Raw genomic sequence first — 16456 nt, forward strand, 5'->3', positions numbered from 1 at the left:
TTTAAAGTCAAAGAGAAAGTTTAAAAGCTGAGGTACAAATATTTTCCCACAAAGTCATCTTTCTGTTGTTCTTTTATGTTACTAATATTATCTCTTTCAAAGCACACTGACACTTCAACATTTCTAATAGTTTTAGGGCATCCTATAATCATCTAAAAATAGTGAAACTACAAAGTTCTCATTATTCACCCCATTGTCAGTACTACAGTTTTTTAAAAAGTAGTCTAGCCCTGACTACTTAACTTTTGAAACTGACATACACTCTTTCAGCTATATATTTTTTAGAAAGAGTATTTAAATTTGCTTTTACTAAATAATGATATAAGATAACTATATTTCCCCTTAAAAATGTATCTTATTAGATCCTGCACAAGCATTACCATGTTTCTCATAGTAGCCTTGACTAATTCTGAAAGCAGGAAATCATTATGCTTAAATGATACTTATTTCTACTTACGTTGGCTGAAAAGATAACTCCAAAACAAACACTCCAGTTCTGTGCCTTTTGATGCCATTAATGCCCTTCAACTAGCTCACTCCCAGATTATTTTTTGTAACTTTATCAAAGAACCAGTGACAAACTATCCTGTTTCTACTTATCTACTCTTTCACAATTATGTACGCTGAGAAGTATGTCAATGCATTTTAAATGAAATTTAAAGATAACTGTAGACTCACATCCAGTGCTAAAAATAATAATAATAATAATAAAAAAAGTAATTTGCCCAGTTTCCCCCAGTGGTAACATTGTGCAAAATTATAGAATACTATGACAGCCAGGGTATTAGCAGTGATATAATCCACCCATTTTATTCAGATTTCCCAGGTTTATTTGTGTGAGTGACAGACAGACAGAAAAAGAGAGAAAGAGTGTGTGTATGTGTGTGTGTGTGTGTGTGTGTGTATGTGTGTGACAGAGAGAGAGAGAGAGACAGAGAGACAGAGAGAATATTAAGCTTTATGCAATTTTATTAACTACAGATCCAAAGATCCACCAATGCATAGTACCAACACTGTAAAAATCTCATGTTGCCCTTTTATAACTATATCCAGCTTCAAGACCCTCTTGAGACCCTAAGCCCTATCCCTAACTCCAACAACCATTAGTCTGTCCTCCATTTCTAACATCTCAAAATATTATATGACTGGAATGATGCAATGCAGTCTCTTATGATCAGTATTTTTATTCAGCATGACTCCCTGGAACGTCAAGAAAGATGTTGTGTGTATCAGTAGTTTGTTCCTCTTTATTGCTGAGTTGTACTCCATGGTATGAATGTAGCATGATTGGTTTAATCATTTACCTACTGAAGGCCATCTAAGCTAATTCCAGTTTTGGGCTATAAAGGTACTCAGAACATTCATTCATGTACAAGGTTTTGTGTGAACACAAATTTCCACTATTCTGGGATAAATATCCAAGAATGCAGTTTACTGAGCCACATGGAAGTTGCACATTTAGTTTTTTAGAAAACTGTCCATCTATTTCTATAGTGGCAATACCAGCAACGTCCATGTATCAATGTATTTTGATCAGACTAGGTCTTACCACCTCGTGATAGTGTAAGAAGCATATTACCTGCACCACCTAAAAAGTAGAACAGCATGAGAGAAAGAATCTCATTATTTGCCCATTACCTGAAGAAAAATGCCTAAACCTCCCCCTCTCCCTGTGTATTCCAAGTGGAAGCTTCATTTTTCTAGAAAGAACACATACTTTCTTCTTGCAGACGAGCCATGATCTGAACATCAGTGAGGTCCTGCAATTTATATCCCATGGAGATAGAATCATCCTCCAGTTCTGAAGTACTCAGCTCACTGTCGATAGATGACTGGGGACTGAGCGGGGAGCCCCTGGAACTGTAACCTGAAACACAAAGGAAATGTGTGTTCTTTCATCTGTAGGGCTGATACCTATATAGGCTTTACAATTCATATAATGGTCAGCAATTTTTCTCATGTTTTCATGTCACAAAAATCACCAACATGTCACCATTTAATGGTCCATATGCATATCACATGTTCACAATTCATATATACGAAACCACTTGTTCATTGTTTTCAAATTCAATTCTCAGAATTTGAAAAGTCACTTTGTAATATATACTTAAATTGTTAAGAGGGTAGATTTCACATTATTTTTTATCACAATAAAAAAATTACTGCTAAAATCTTCATCCTATTAGATACGTATATATCTAAAGGCATGGTATAAGAACATATATATTCATTTTACTGGTGGTTCCATGGAGGGGGAAAAAAGAATATATATATTCATTTTTACTTTAATAATAAAACATACTTGTCTGACAGTAAGTGATTATATATTTTTAATTAAATTTTAATCTGGTCCATTTGTTAGTCAGTACAAACAGCAGTGCTACAAATGGGTAAGAATATATCACATCTAAAAGGTGCACATACATATGCAGAAACATATACAAAACCCACCTAATATAGACCAGAGAGTAGTCACAGGAGACTTACAGCCACCCATGAAAGTAAAAAAAAAATCAGTGGCTTCAGATAAAAGAACCAAAGAACAAATAGAAGAAGGCTATAGGAAAGGAATCACACCAATGCTGAGAAAAATAAGAAAATGGTGAGATCCTCATCTCATAAAAAGCCACTATGACTGTTTTCTTCTCCATAGTCTGAGCTAAATTTAAAAGCTATCAGAAAAAAATAAAAAATATATATAAAGGCTTATAATCTTGAATAATTAAAAACTACCTAAATTGTGTCTGACATTTAATTTTAAAAGCGCATAAGCATTTGTAAACACAGAACTGCATACATATGCTTTTGCTAAAGATGGAAGACAATCTGCTACATATGATTGAGAGCAGTAGATCAATGGTGTTAGAGTACAAAGTAGTGCTAGGTCTTTTTGTACTCAAAGTTTTTAAGTATGCAGCACAAACTCTCCATTCTAAGATTATTCTAAAGCTTTTCAATGAAAGATGAATATGTAAGCTGTGTTTAGTAACTGAATTACAAAGCAAGCAGCTAGTCAAGAAGTTAAAATATTACCTGTTTTTTCAGGTGTTAGTATTGCTTTATTTGAGGTTTTAGAGAAGCTGGGAGTATTAATGCCATTGCTATAAGGGCTGAGTCTTGCAACGGGACTATAAGGGAAAGCCAGTGAGGCAGTTGAAGAGAAGAGACTCCGCCATCGGCTAGCTGTCATAGAAGCAGAAAATAGCACCAGTTAGCTATACGGAAGCAGATGTTGACTTGTCAGAAGGAGAAAGGGAAGAGATTAAAAAAGAGACAGAGAGACAAAGCAACTTTTCATAAGACTATCTTAACTGATTTCCACTTATCTAAAGAAAAAATATATAAAAAACAAACAATTTGTGAAATAGGACCCTATTTATACATTCATTTAAAAAAAATACATCAATCTTACTTTGATTAAAGCCAACATGCCTGTTTAATAATGAAAATGCACTTTGAGTTTCTACATTAGAAATGTTTTCAATTTTCTATTTCCACATAAGGATTTACTGTTTTGCAATATAAAAAAGGATTAGTGTCAAAAGAAAAACTCAAATTTATAACCTTTAGGAATTATGGGAAATATTAATGTTAACTATATGTAATTCTATACTTTTCCTACTAATTTAATATCAGAAAATATTGATAATATTTCATGTTAATTCATTCTCGGATTATGGGAGGAACTTAGAATGACTATTGTGTTTCCAGATGGCCTTGAGTCCAAAACAAAGTTTAAAGGAAAACAGTGTACAAAGTAACAGAAGGGTATCTACACCAGAACTTAACAACGACTATTGTAGGTGGCAGGTACAGAGACTATTTGTGATCACTTGGATTTTTTCTTTAAAAAAAATCTTCCAAATTTTCTGCATTAAGCATACATATTATTTATGTGACTTTTAGAGATAGGCATGTACATGTCATTACTTTAACACTATTTTGATATTAAATTAAAATAATGAACAGAAAGGAATTATACTAGCCATGGGCAGAAGGTCTCATTCTTATATAACCTCACTTGTCTAATTAATGCACTTCTCCCCTCCAAAATTACCATCCCTTGTCTCTCCATATTCTTGGGGTTGTGCACACAAAAAAATCCCAAATCATAAAAGCTTAAGTCACACCAAACATAGTTTAATCTGTCATGACAAATCAATGTGCTGGGCAAAATTCACTTTTCTGAAAAGTAATCATTTTGACACGTACTAAGCAGAAGTAATGATATAAAAAATATAAATGAGGCTAAACTTCATGAAATAACTTGGTTTGTATTCACTGGGAATTTGACAAAACTCGAAAAACCAAGTATTAAAAGGACTGCTTTGAAATGCATGCCCCCAGACCACTTTTAATGAGCAATGCTAATGAGCAATCAGACAGCTGAAAAGTGCTTTAAAATGGGCAGTAGGATGGAGAGAGAACAAACTGTGTGATGTGGACAGTCAAGAAAATAATCAGCTCCAAACTGGGATTCTTCAGATCCTTGCAAAACACCATCAAGTTTACTCAAAAAACAAAATGTTTCCTTTTACTTCAGCAAGAATTATTATATACCAACACATTCTAACAATTACATTAAAAATATCTTTTCCTTAGGTATATGGAAGAACTACGCAAGGAAACTACACTCACAATGACACCACTTTCAGAATCCACACGTTTAGTGAACCTGTGAAACCTGGTTTCCAACTGACACCAGTCTCGTATGTCACTTATCCAACCTTAACTTACAGTGCTTACACAGCTCTTCCCAATCTCAGCCAGAACACAGTCATGCACTCCTAGTTCCTTCTCTTCTATGTAGGTCAACTTGACTCCAGAATACACTACAAACTAGGGATTAAAAATGCAACATACACTAGGTAGCTGTTCTCACATGTTCAATCTCTATTATTCAAAGTTTCTCATTAAAAATTCTATATTTTAAAAGGCCAATAGTTCTTTGTGACTGCTATCCTGCTTAACAGATGATGTTATTTTATACCAGTCTGATCACTCGCCAGGCAAATTACAGTAACTGCGTGTTCTCACCCACAGATGCAGGCGGCAACACATCACAAGTAAGCAGCATTCATCCCTCGGTACAATAACCACTGTGACCCAGCCTCCCCGCACAATTGACACAGTTATTGTGGCTATGACAGCAAGATCCCAACTAAGAACACAATTAGCGTCTATTGCAAGAAAGAATGCTCTGCATTGTTGTTTAGCATTGAAGCTTTTCAGAGAGGGGAGGTAAATTATTGTAGAGGCAAGCTCACAAAACAATAATGCTCCAGTAGGGCCCAAGGTTACAGCGGAGGAGGAGGGGGAAAGGAGTGGAAGCTATCACATCCTGGTTGTTCTTCACTACATAGCTAAAGAACTGTAACAGGAAGCATTTTTATAAAGAATAAAACAAATGAAAAGAACTTTAAAAAAAAAGAGCAATTTTATCTTTTTCAATCAATTATTTCAATAGAGTTTTGGCATACGAAATGATGTTAAATGATTTGAGAGGCTCGGTGATGACCAAGATGGCTCTAAAGAAAGGAGTAAGGCAATTTTGCCAAAAGAGAAAAAATGGGTGATGCATTTTTGAACAACAGTTAAATTTCCCTATACTCCTACTCCAAAGTTCTATTTATATTTTTTAAAGGGGTGGAGGGGTTCACAAGCTTGGAAGTGGCATAGCCTATGCATTTTTTCATTTAATTCCAATCCCTAGAATAGCATCAAAATGCCCCCAATCAGGACACATTTTGAATCAATGTATGATACGTGGCACGGTTTTCTTTCCCAAATGCCTTAAGCTAAACTGCCTCCCAGAACACTTCTTTCTGTATGCTCTCTCTAATTCTACCACAGCTTCCTTAACCCACTCACCACCTCCCACCAGATTAGTGCAACCTGCTCTTCAGCAAATTTCCAGCCACCAACACTGCCCTGAGCAAACCTCTTCTGAACGTCCCTACCAAAATAGTGTTAGTCATGTACTTTAACTGTGTTACTCTTGTCCATTAAAGTACCTCAGTGGCTTTTCATCAAATGCAAGACATTAAAGGTACTTAGGCTCATTTCGCTACCACCCTTACAAACTGCCATTTTACCTCATGCCCACCTCTACCGTGTCTCTGAAGCTACCTTAAGGATGCACCCTTATTGGTTAAACTTTCTACAGCACCTCCCTTGTCTGATAATCATCTCAACTGAATGAATGTGATAAAGTACTACATTGTAGACTGATACCTCATTTTTTTGCCAAAAAAAACAAACTCAGTTGAGGGTGACTATTGGCCTATTATTTTCTGTATAGTTTCAAAGTTGCCTGACTGAAAAAATAAATTAAAACACATCTCTGTAGTTATTTTTGTACACCATTAAGCAAAGTATGACCAAAAAAACTAGATTTGATAAATGCTCCAGTGATAAAATCAAGAAAATCATAAAAAGGCAGATGACAGAATGGGTTTAAGAAACAGCCTAAGTTCCTTTAATTTGTCACACTTGAAAATTATTCTGTGACCAACAAAAAGTTCCCAGAAACAATGACATTCCTACCACTCCTTGATCATCTTTGCTTAGACTCAGAGGAAATACTCATATTGTTGTTAAATAGATATGTCTCTACACATAATCAAAATCAAATGTAAGAAAGCAATTACTTAATTCACATATAATAAAAAACTGATTTAATATCTTAACTAGAAGCCTCAAAAGGTCGGTACTGCATCAAACTAAAAGAGTTCAAAAATAAAGCAACACTACAATATATTCTGGCAACAATCCTTTTCACTCTCTTCTCACTACAGTCATTTCAGTGCTTAATACAAGACTTGGTGCACAGTATACACTCAATAAATGCTAAATGTGGTCATAATTTTGGCAAGTTGGCTAAGATTTCCTTATTTCAAACGATTCTACCACTCCTATTCTGACATATAAGTAACTTTGTCCAATTTTTTTAACTTAAGTATAATTCTGTTAACTCTGAAGACGAGCAATAGTCTAATTAGATGTATCAAAGCCAGCTAAAATCTCAGTGAAAAACATACCTGGAGGAGCACTTCATTAATGCTTCCTAGTTAACTACTAAGTTGCTGAATTTTGTATCAATCTTCTGGTTTCCAACTAAATGATCTTATATTACTAAGGCCTAGGATCTGTGACTGTGGTAACAAACACTCAAAAGTGGTTGAACAGGTGACACTAAGATAAGCTAGTTTCTACAGTATTGCATCACACAGTTAAAAGAAAGGATTATGCCAAGCACGCTAGTTGGCGGAAAACCATGCAAGAAGGCAACAAAGCTGCCTCAAAATCTGGAAATTCTACCACTTCTTAAAATCAAAGAAACAGTTACAAAACAGCTGCAATTCTGTTTAGGCTGTTTGGTAGAATTTCTATACATTCTACTGTCAGTAACACGGCATCTGAGTTGGTTTCAGTTAGGTGAGGAAGCCCTGGAAGCCAGTACGCTCACTCTTTCTATTGAGTTCTAACAGTAGGGCCACATTTCTCATTGGGCTGAAGTTATTCTAGAAAACAAGCCCTCTCTGTGCCCATGTGTTCTCATTGTTCAGCTCCCACTTATAAGTGAGAACATGTATTGTTTGGTTTTCTGTTCTGTGTTAGTTTGCTGAGGATAATGGCTTCCAGCTCCATCTATGGTGGGGGGAGGAAGAGCATTAGAAAAAACAGTTAATGTGTACTGGGCTTAATACCTAGCAAACCCAATAAAAACCCATTAGCAGCAAACTTTAGGTCTGTTTTACTAAAATTCACAGCTTACTTTCTAAATAAGTCATGGTTTTGTGTCTCCTTGCTCATGGCTCTCTTCCCAGCAAGCCAAATTTATATTCTCCCTCATTCCCTAATCCAGGTTCTGCCTTGTGGATCTGGTCAACTTGCATTTAAATCTTCATAAGTAATGCCCTGTACCCGAGCAAAAAAAACAAAAACAAAAACAAAAACAAAAACAAAACCTATACACACACACACGCACACACACACACACACACACAAATATATATATATATACACATATACACACACACACACACAAAAATATATATATACACACATACACACACACACACACACATACACACACACACACACACAGTACTCCAGAATGATTCACACACCCAATGTTTACAACATCTAGAGTCATTCCTTCATTCAACATTTGGCAGCGGATACCAAAAAACATCAAAGGTCAGTCTCCAAGCAATTACCTAAATATCTTCCACAGATACACACAGCAAGTGGCATTTCCCTGCTCCCCAGTCATTCTGAGAAGTCTGCCTGGCCCCTAAACTCCCACCTGCTTTTTAAAATTCATTTATCTAGTCATTTAAGTAGGCACTAACTATTTGGCTATAGCATACCCAGGTGCTGACAGGAATAAAATATGGTGACTGTTCTCTCTTTCCCACTCCAATTTCTAAAGATCAGCTACTATAGAAGAGAAGCAAGTAAGAGGAAATATGATGTCATATTGTAAGTGCAGTAAAAGCACCATGGGGGAGTACACTCAGAGCCAAGTAAAGACTATGATTAACTTTCTGGGGGAATCTGAATACTTCAGGAGACATCATGTTTAATGTGGCTCTTGAAGGTTGAGGAGCTTATCTCACAGGATATGGTACCATTATAGATGAAGTAATACATATGAAAGCATAAACACATGAAAGAGCAGTGTAATTCAGGGAATGGCAAATGTTTGGACTAAAGCATAGGAGATAAGAGGAGAGTCAGGCCTGGAGAGGTTGGTAGGTTTGGGTTTTGCACTGCCTTGTATGCATACACTTTAATGAACAGTTTACACTTTAATGAACAGTCAGTGTTTTGACTGTGAGAAGGTGAAAGACATGATCAGATTATGTTTTATGATAATGACATAAGTAGTCACAGAAATGATGAACTCAATGGGCATGGAGACTGATGTCTGGGAGACCAGTTAAGAGGCTTTTATAATAGACCTGGTGAGATATGACAAGGTCCTGAACAAAAGCACAAGCAGAACTTTTGGGGAGAACAGGTTTGATGAGCCACATCTGAGCTAAAGTGCAGCTATCTGGTGATCCAATGAATATAGGGAGTGGGGAACAAAGGAGACCGAAGCTAATGCTATCATTTTTGAGACACTGATGCCATCACTAAGATGGAGACCATGTGATAATCATGCTTAGATGAAAGAAAAAAGTGAGTTGAATTCAAGATAAGAGTTATTGGAAATGCCTATGTACTTGTGTCTAGTATGGACTTAGAGTTCAGGGAAGAGGGCTTGAGAGAAAAAGAGACTCAGGGTATATCAACAAATAGGTGTTAGATGAAGCATGAATTAAATCACCCAAGGAGAGCATACAGAAGGTAAAAAGAAGGGACTGGAAGGAACAATTTAGAATAGACAGGCAGAGAAGGAGTAAAGGAGACTGAAAAAGGTGATTTGGGGAGAAGAATTCAGGAAGCTCAAAGATGCATTGAGTCCCAGCTGGAAAAAAAAAAAAAAAGGCTAATGCAGAAGAATTTCAACATGAGAGCTAATAGTTAACAGTGGCAACTACGTAGAGAGGGCCTGGAGGACGAGGAGAGGCTAATGGTAGAACCACTAGGCCACTGATGAGAGCAGATTCAGCAGAAGACATAAGGGAAAATCGGTGTTAGCCGGTCAGGCACATACAAGACGAGGAAGAAGTCTTTGAGGAGAGATTTGGCTATCAACATTTTTTTAAAAGCGGGGAGGGGGTTGTAGCTTGAGGAGCATAAGGCTCAAGGGAGGATGGCTTTTAGCATCAAGGAGAGGTCTCCTTGATGACTAGAAAACAGCAGAGACGAGTCTAAGGAAAAAGAAAAGCATGGAAAAAAAGATCCTGAAGATCACAGGAATGGGACAGAGATGAGCTAAGGGGAACAGCCTTGGAAAGGGAGGGTTCTCACTTTCTCTGAAACAGGGAGGTAAAGACAGAATACAGAGAATGAGGGAGATGCAGGTGAGTTTAAAGCTTTTTAATCTGTAAGTTTTAAGGCAATAAATACCCCGAGAATATTTATTCCAGAGGCTGGGAATAAAGAACCTCATGTAGTAATAGCCTGGGATGGCCCCCACTGGAAACAAGGAAAATGGTTTATCCTGAAGAAGTAAAAGGGACTGGCTAAAGCATATCTCTGGAATAATACTAATCCCAACACACGAGCTGAGATTGAAAATGTTCGCATGCCTGCTTTATCACTCTGTTAAGGGTATTTATGTCTTACAGGTTCAGGTTCAGATAGTGGCTGTGTGAGAGTCATATCATTCATGGTGATGTCAAAATAAATGAATTTACCATAATTAAGAGGGGAAAAACCACCCCAGTGACTGAAGACAATCTTCCACTGGGAATTTCAGGAACCATGGGAAAGGTCCCGAAAAGAAGAGTTCGATAGGGTCTGGAAGGCTGGATCCAAAATCAGAGCACAGCCACGGGGTCATTTTCTGTAAAGGGCCAGCTAATAGTGTTACAGACTTTACTGGCCAGAGGGTTTCTTTCACACCAGCTCAGCACTGACATCATGGCATGAAAGCAGCCACTGAAAAAGCTGAAATGAAAAGGTTTTATTGAAGCATAGCTACACTTAATTTATATACACTGAGAGTTGAATTTAATATTCATGGGATGTGAAATAGTCTTCGTTTTTTTTTTTCAACCATTAAAAAACGTAAAAGCCATTTAATGTCTTACATTTTAGCTTCATAGGCCATACAAGTACAGGCAGAAAACCAGAGAAGGCCATAGTGTGCCAGCACCTGGGCTAACACACATTACCAGTTTTAGAATCGTCACTCAGAAAAATGTGCAGGGCTGTAACTACAGTATCAGGTGTTGAGATACAGCAGTGATGGCCGGCAGGATACTTCTTTACTACACTTTTCCACGACGTATTGTAAAGAAGAACAAAAGAAGACTGAAAGGACACTTAGGATGCCTGAGTTCCAGTCTTCACCTTGCCACAGATTAGTTTTGCAACTTGGAGCAAATCATAACATCTTAAATGTTGATAACACCTTAAATGTTGGCATGTTCTCATTTGGAAAAAAGTTATGTTTGTAGGAAGAAATAAAACAGGGTTCTTGTGGTTACAAGATGAAAACCTATAGGATACATTCATAAACGATAATTTTTTTTAAATGAAAAAGTTACAGCAAGTTGTAGCAAAAACATTCTACATTTTTTTTTTTTTTTTGAGATGGAGTCTCGCTCTGTCGCCCTGGCTGGAGGGCTGTGGCACAATCTTGGCTCACTGCGACCTGCCTCCTAGGTTCAAGCAATTCTCTTGTCTCAGCTTCCTGAGTGGCTGGGACTACAGGCATATGCCACCATGCCTGGCTGATTTTTGTATTTTTAGTAGAGACAGGGTTTCACCATATTGGTCAGGCTGGTCTCGAACTCCTGAACTCAGGTGATCCATCCATCTCAGCCTCCCAAAGTGCTGGGATTACAAGTGTGAGCTACTGCGCCCAGTCAATATCCCACATTCTGAAAGAAAATGTTCTAGAAGCCAGGTAGGAGAAAAGAGTCTCAGAGTTTTCTACTTTTCACTTTTCCTAATTCTAAAGAAGTTTAACCTAGTCCTTTCAAAACAATGGGCGCGCTTCTTACGCTGTGTCTACCTAGACAACTACAGAGACTTAGTCTTTCCTCAGTTGTTACCGACTCAGAAGCAACTGCCTGACCTTCAAAAGCTTGATCAGGGTAGGTCAATAGTTCTCACTTATTTATCTCTACTCTTAAATAATGATGTTCATTACCAGAGTCCTAGAAAATAAGAAAAAAGTAAGTGAGGCAAGGTTAACAAGATTTTCAATCCTTCTGCTTTCTTTCTTTATACAACAGGCATGCAAGCCTCAGTTCCAAGCAGAGGAATGCAACTTCTAGCCCTTTATAAATACCAGTTACCGAATGGCCTAAGATCAGTGAAGGTACAAGAAACATCAGCTCTTTTAGTACTTTTTATCCTCCCTTAAATTGGCAGGAAGTTTCATCCAGACCGCAGCATTCAGAACCAAATCCATAAACCAACAGGGCAGGAAAATCTCCATTTCCATAAACATCCTCTCAGGTATAAACTTCTTAGGTGATATATCTTTACATACTTAGAGCCTATAGAAATTCTTGGCACACAGATGCACTCAAATATTTAGACTATACTTCAACAAAAGAATTCAAAAACCAAGGTGAAGACAGCAATTTACTGGTTCACTCTTAGAAACTCTGCCTGCACAGACTGAGACGCAAGCTTTCTGGAAAGGCTGTATGTTCACAACAGTAGGTAAGCACTGCTGACTCAGCCCCAACCTGAGCAATCCTTCTGGAGTAGTAACATATGGCCTGCAGCTTATCTGATTCAATATTTTTTATTGGGTAAACTTGAGTAGCATTAGTTTCTCCACAGTGCTTGACGACCTGATAAACAAGCATATGGGGTCTAGGAAGTCCTACTACTTTGAAACAGTTGTTCACAGTACTCTTTCCCAGACATGCATGAAATACAGGAGTCAACTATAATGTACTTGTCAGTGTATGTGTGTAAGAGAAGGGTGGAAGAAATACCAAATGTACCTAATTGGTAGCCTTAGAAACTATTCAATCAGAGTAAGTTAGTCATTATACTCAAGTCTCACAGTCTTCAAATTGAGCTAAGAAAAACTTATCAGAAAGTTGGTTTGTAACTTTTCCCGCAGTTCCCATTTATTCAACGTATGACAATGAACGTAATAACTTAAAAATCACTAACCATCATATATGAGTACCTATGATCCCTGGATATTATAGACACTCAATCTTCTCACTGTACTTGAAACTTAATATTTTTAAACATGATTTACATACCATCTTTAAGAAATACCCAATATGAGAGTTCATTAGTTCATATGTAACTAATATCTAGAGTTAATGAAGAAAGTCACTTTTGATATTACGATTAAGCTTTAAAATATATTTAGTTTGAAAGTGACAAAGCAGTTGTTGTACAAAGTTGTACAGGTAAATGCTTCCTAAACATTTGTTGAATGAGAGTTACAAATTCCACCATGTTGCACAAGGAGTACTACTGAGTAACATTTATTCCACAGAAATCAGAGTTTCATAATTGTTCCTGATATTAAGTTTAATAGGTCAAATGTTTCTTAGGTTTTAACAGGAAACATAATCTTAATGGATAAGGCATTTAATCATAATTAAAGGATTAGACTTTATCTACTTCTCAGACCTTAACCTGCTGTACGATCGCACATTTAATGCTCTTCCCTCAGGACTATTATTGGATCCTTCTGTGGGACTTCTCTAACCAGAACAACAGTCTCAAGGTAGACATGAAAAATAAAAGTCAGAATGGGGACCTTATCTCGACTATCAACTTGTTTCCACTTAATCATTGGTCAAAACTTAAGATAAGACGACAGCTCTAAGCATACACAGATCAAATCCAGTATCATCCAGGCCTGGAGTGACAGCTACAACTTCACAAGTCATCCTCAGACTTCCCATTTAAAAAAAATTGTAGTAGTACTTATACTTCAAAGACATGTTTAAAAATTCCTTTTTATAGAAGCCATTTTCCCTTTAGATCTGTCTGTCTGCTATAGTTTAAATCAAACTTAAGGATAATAAAAATGGACACAGACTGTGAGAAGAGGGCTTGTGGACAAGTAATAATTTATTCTGAAAAGAACAAGGGAGAAGAGTGACCTAATAATCTGTCAACGATGAGACGTCATCAAGCAAATTACAGATGGTGCTTCCAATTGAGACTACAGCTACCATGCAAGCTGATGACCTGCTATAGTAACTTCCAGGTTCTACACTGCAATCATGAGGCAAGGTAAGCAATATGTTATGGAACCTAATTCTGTGAAGAAATAGGCTAAATAATCTCGTGTCTAAAAACAGAGGGCCCTCCCTCTGAAAGGACAGACTAAATTTTTACTAGGAGTCCTCACACCTATGACTGGGTAAAGCATGGTGGCAAATCCAAGCCCAATAGGCTTTTTAGAAAGCACTGTCAGTTATTGAATGGAAGAGTGATGAGAAGAGAATTTGAATAATCCTTTCACCCCAAGGTCTCCGAGACTAAAAGACTCTTATTTGAGTTACGGCTTACCCCAGTGACAGAAAACATCTCTGACCCACTAATCTTGAGAGATGATAAAAAGTAAGTATATGAATTCAGAGTTCCAACCAGGGAAAACTATCTTTGGTCCTAAAACTAACCCATTCATGATTTTATTACAATGCTTGCACACAAAATAACACTAAAATATACATTAATGGCCTAAAACAGGAGTCTTTTCCTTTCCCACCCAGACCCACTTTCCACTGTGTTTTTCAGAATTTGAATCCAATTACATAATTAGTATATAACTTTAAATAGACAACAGACAAACCAATCATTGCCTTGCTGGTATCTCATTTCCCACCATGAAAAATTATTCTGTAAATATGCACCTTCTCCATATCCATCTCCAGATTTGATAGTTCTATTTTTACACTGTCAAGGTTTATTGGATTTTCATTCTGTTTTATAGCTGCGATCCAGATAGCTATAAGGTAATCACTAGATATGACGGGACCAAGTTAAAGCAAGTAATTTTTCTGCACTAGAACACAACCCCCAGGTGAAGAACATCGCAAGCCTGAGAGTCAATCCCTGTGTTATACCACCTTCATCTCTCTCAGCTTCTCTAGGTCATCTCCGAAGCCACTGTTTCCTAGCCGTCATGCAATCTTTTTTCCTTGTACTTTTCCCACTGTTAAAATGCTAAAATAGAGTGCACAAGGTGGTAAACCTTTCAACCATTTTAAGATAAAATCCAGATTTTGCATAACCAAAAATCTCCCTTTTGCTCCCACACTTACTTGCTTTGGTACAGAATTATAGTTTGAAAATAACTTTCTTCCTTCAAACTTTGAAGACAATATTCATTTTTTATCTAGCATCCAATATTACTTATAAATATCTGAAGTTTGTTATACTATAGATGAACCCCTTCAACGGAGGAATAGTTTATCTTTAATTCCGGAAAATCTGAAATTCAATAACCAGGAGATGTAAGTACATGGCTTTTTTTCATCTATCTTAGTTCATCCTGAGGACCTGTCAAAGAAATTTTCTTCTATTATTACTGATATTTCCTTGGTCAGTATGTTCCTGCTTCTACAACTCCTGTTGAAACATGAGAGGTTCTGGGTCTGTCTTCTTCTGTCCCCTCACTTCTCTCATATTTTCTATCCCATTTTGGTAGATTCCTTTGGTTAACTTTCAGAGAAGCAGCTTGGTTCTTAGCCCTGCCCATTCTCCCCTTCAGTACTTCTAAGAAATTAAAAATGACCCAAAAAAAATTTATAATTTAATTGCTTGTTTTCCCAGCAGCTATCCTTTTACTGATCCAACTTCATTTATCTGAAAATGCTATATAAATGAAGGACCAGACTGAGCATGCATATGTGTGTACATATATACAAGCACAGTGTACATCCAATTACTGCAAATCTGCATTTCAAAAGACTAATATCTTTAAACACACTGTTCCTTAAAATACTACCTTACAACTATGACAGTAGAAAAAAAATTAAACTCACAAATTAACAAAAGCTCCAAAACTCAAATATATGAAAGTTATTACTATACAGAAGCTTAAAGATTCCATGTATTATAATTGAGAATATTAACAAATCAATACCTTATGTTTCCAAAGTAAATTAAGTGTCATGAGAACTTGGCCACATTTTCATCTACCACTTCTTATGTGTAGTCACACAAGAAATTTGGGTTATTAATGAAAAAGAAGAAAACATTCTCAAGTTTATCTAAGAATCTTCCTTTAAAAAAAAAAAAAAAACTTCCTTTAAAAATGCTAAAACCTAACCTTACCCATGTTCCAAAGAATTTCTAGAACCACTATTTCACTTTCCACAGTTCACCAGATTTTCAAAAAAAGGCTCTGCCTTCTAAGACAATTCAGGTAATAGCCCACAGTTTACCTGTTAGAGATATGTCACTCCTTTACTAAAAATTATTCAAAGGTTTTTCAACCATTTTAAGATAAAACCCAGAATTTTTAACTGCCCTGAAGACGCTGCATACAAGTCTAGTTTCTAGTTTCATTTGGAGTCATTTCCCTCCATGACTCCCCCACCACAACAGCCTGCAGATTCCTCACATCACACCCCATTGCAGGCCCTTTCCACTTACTATTGCTATCCTTCCTCCCCAGTGTCTAAAAGACTCTTCTTCCAGTTATGGTTTAACCCAGTGACAGAAAAGGCCTGGAACACTCTTCCTCACCCCAACTCCCATCAGATGAATGAACAGATGGACACACAAACACACATCCCCCCCCCACACACACACACACACTAGTTACTGGCTTAACTCCCACTTACTCTCAGGTCCCAGCTGATGCCTCACATCTTTGGGAAATCATTTT

The 16456-nt window shown here is 36.9% G+C and overlaps 1 protein-coding gene across 5 annotated transcripts in view; it reads right to left on the reverse strand.

The window, feature by feature from the left end:
* SLAIN1 (SLAIN motif family member 1) overlaps positions 1-16456 on the reverse strand; it is an 89975-nt gene that overhangs the window by 47524 nt on the left and 25995 nt on the right. For 4 of the 5 annotated variants that reach the window (XR_012514339.1, XR_012514341.1, XR_012514340.1 and 1 more), the window contains exons 3-4: positions 3034-3183; positions 1718-1867 (exon numbers count right to left, since the gene is read on the reverse strand). Coding sequence is in view for 1 of the 5 variants with exons in the window: in XM_010341646.3 (XP_010339948.2) it covers positions 1718-1867; positions 3034-3183 (300 nt within the window). In the remaining 4 variants the exon portion in view is untranslated. The remainder of the gene's footprint in view (positions 1-1717; positions 1868-3033; positions 3184-16456) is intronic. The other variant, XR_012514342.1, reaches the window with a different exon arrangement.

Source organism: Saimiri boliviensis, chromosome 16 (genome assembly GCF_048565385.1).
Source record: "Saimiri boliviensis isolate mSaiBol1 chromosome 16, mSaiBol1.pri, whole genome shotgun sequence".
NCBI classification, from domain to species: domain Eukaryota; kingdom Metazoa; phylum Chordata; class Mammalia; order Primates; family Cebidae; genus Saimiri; species Saimiri boliviensis.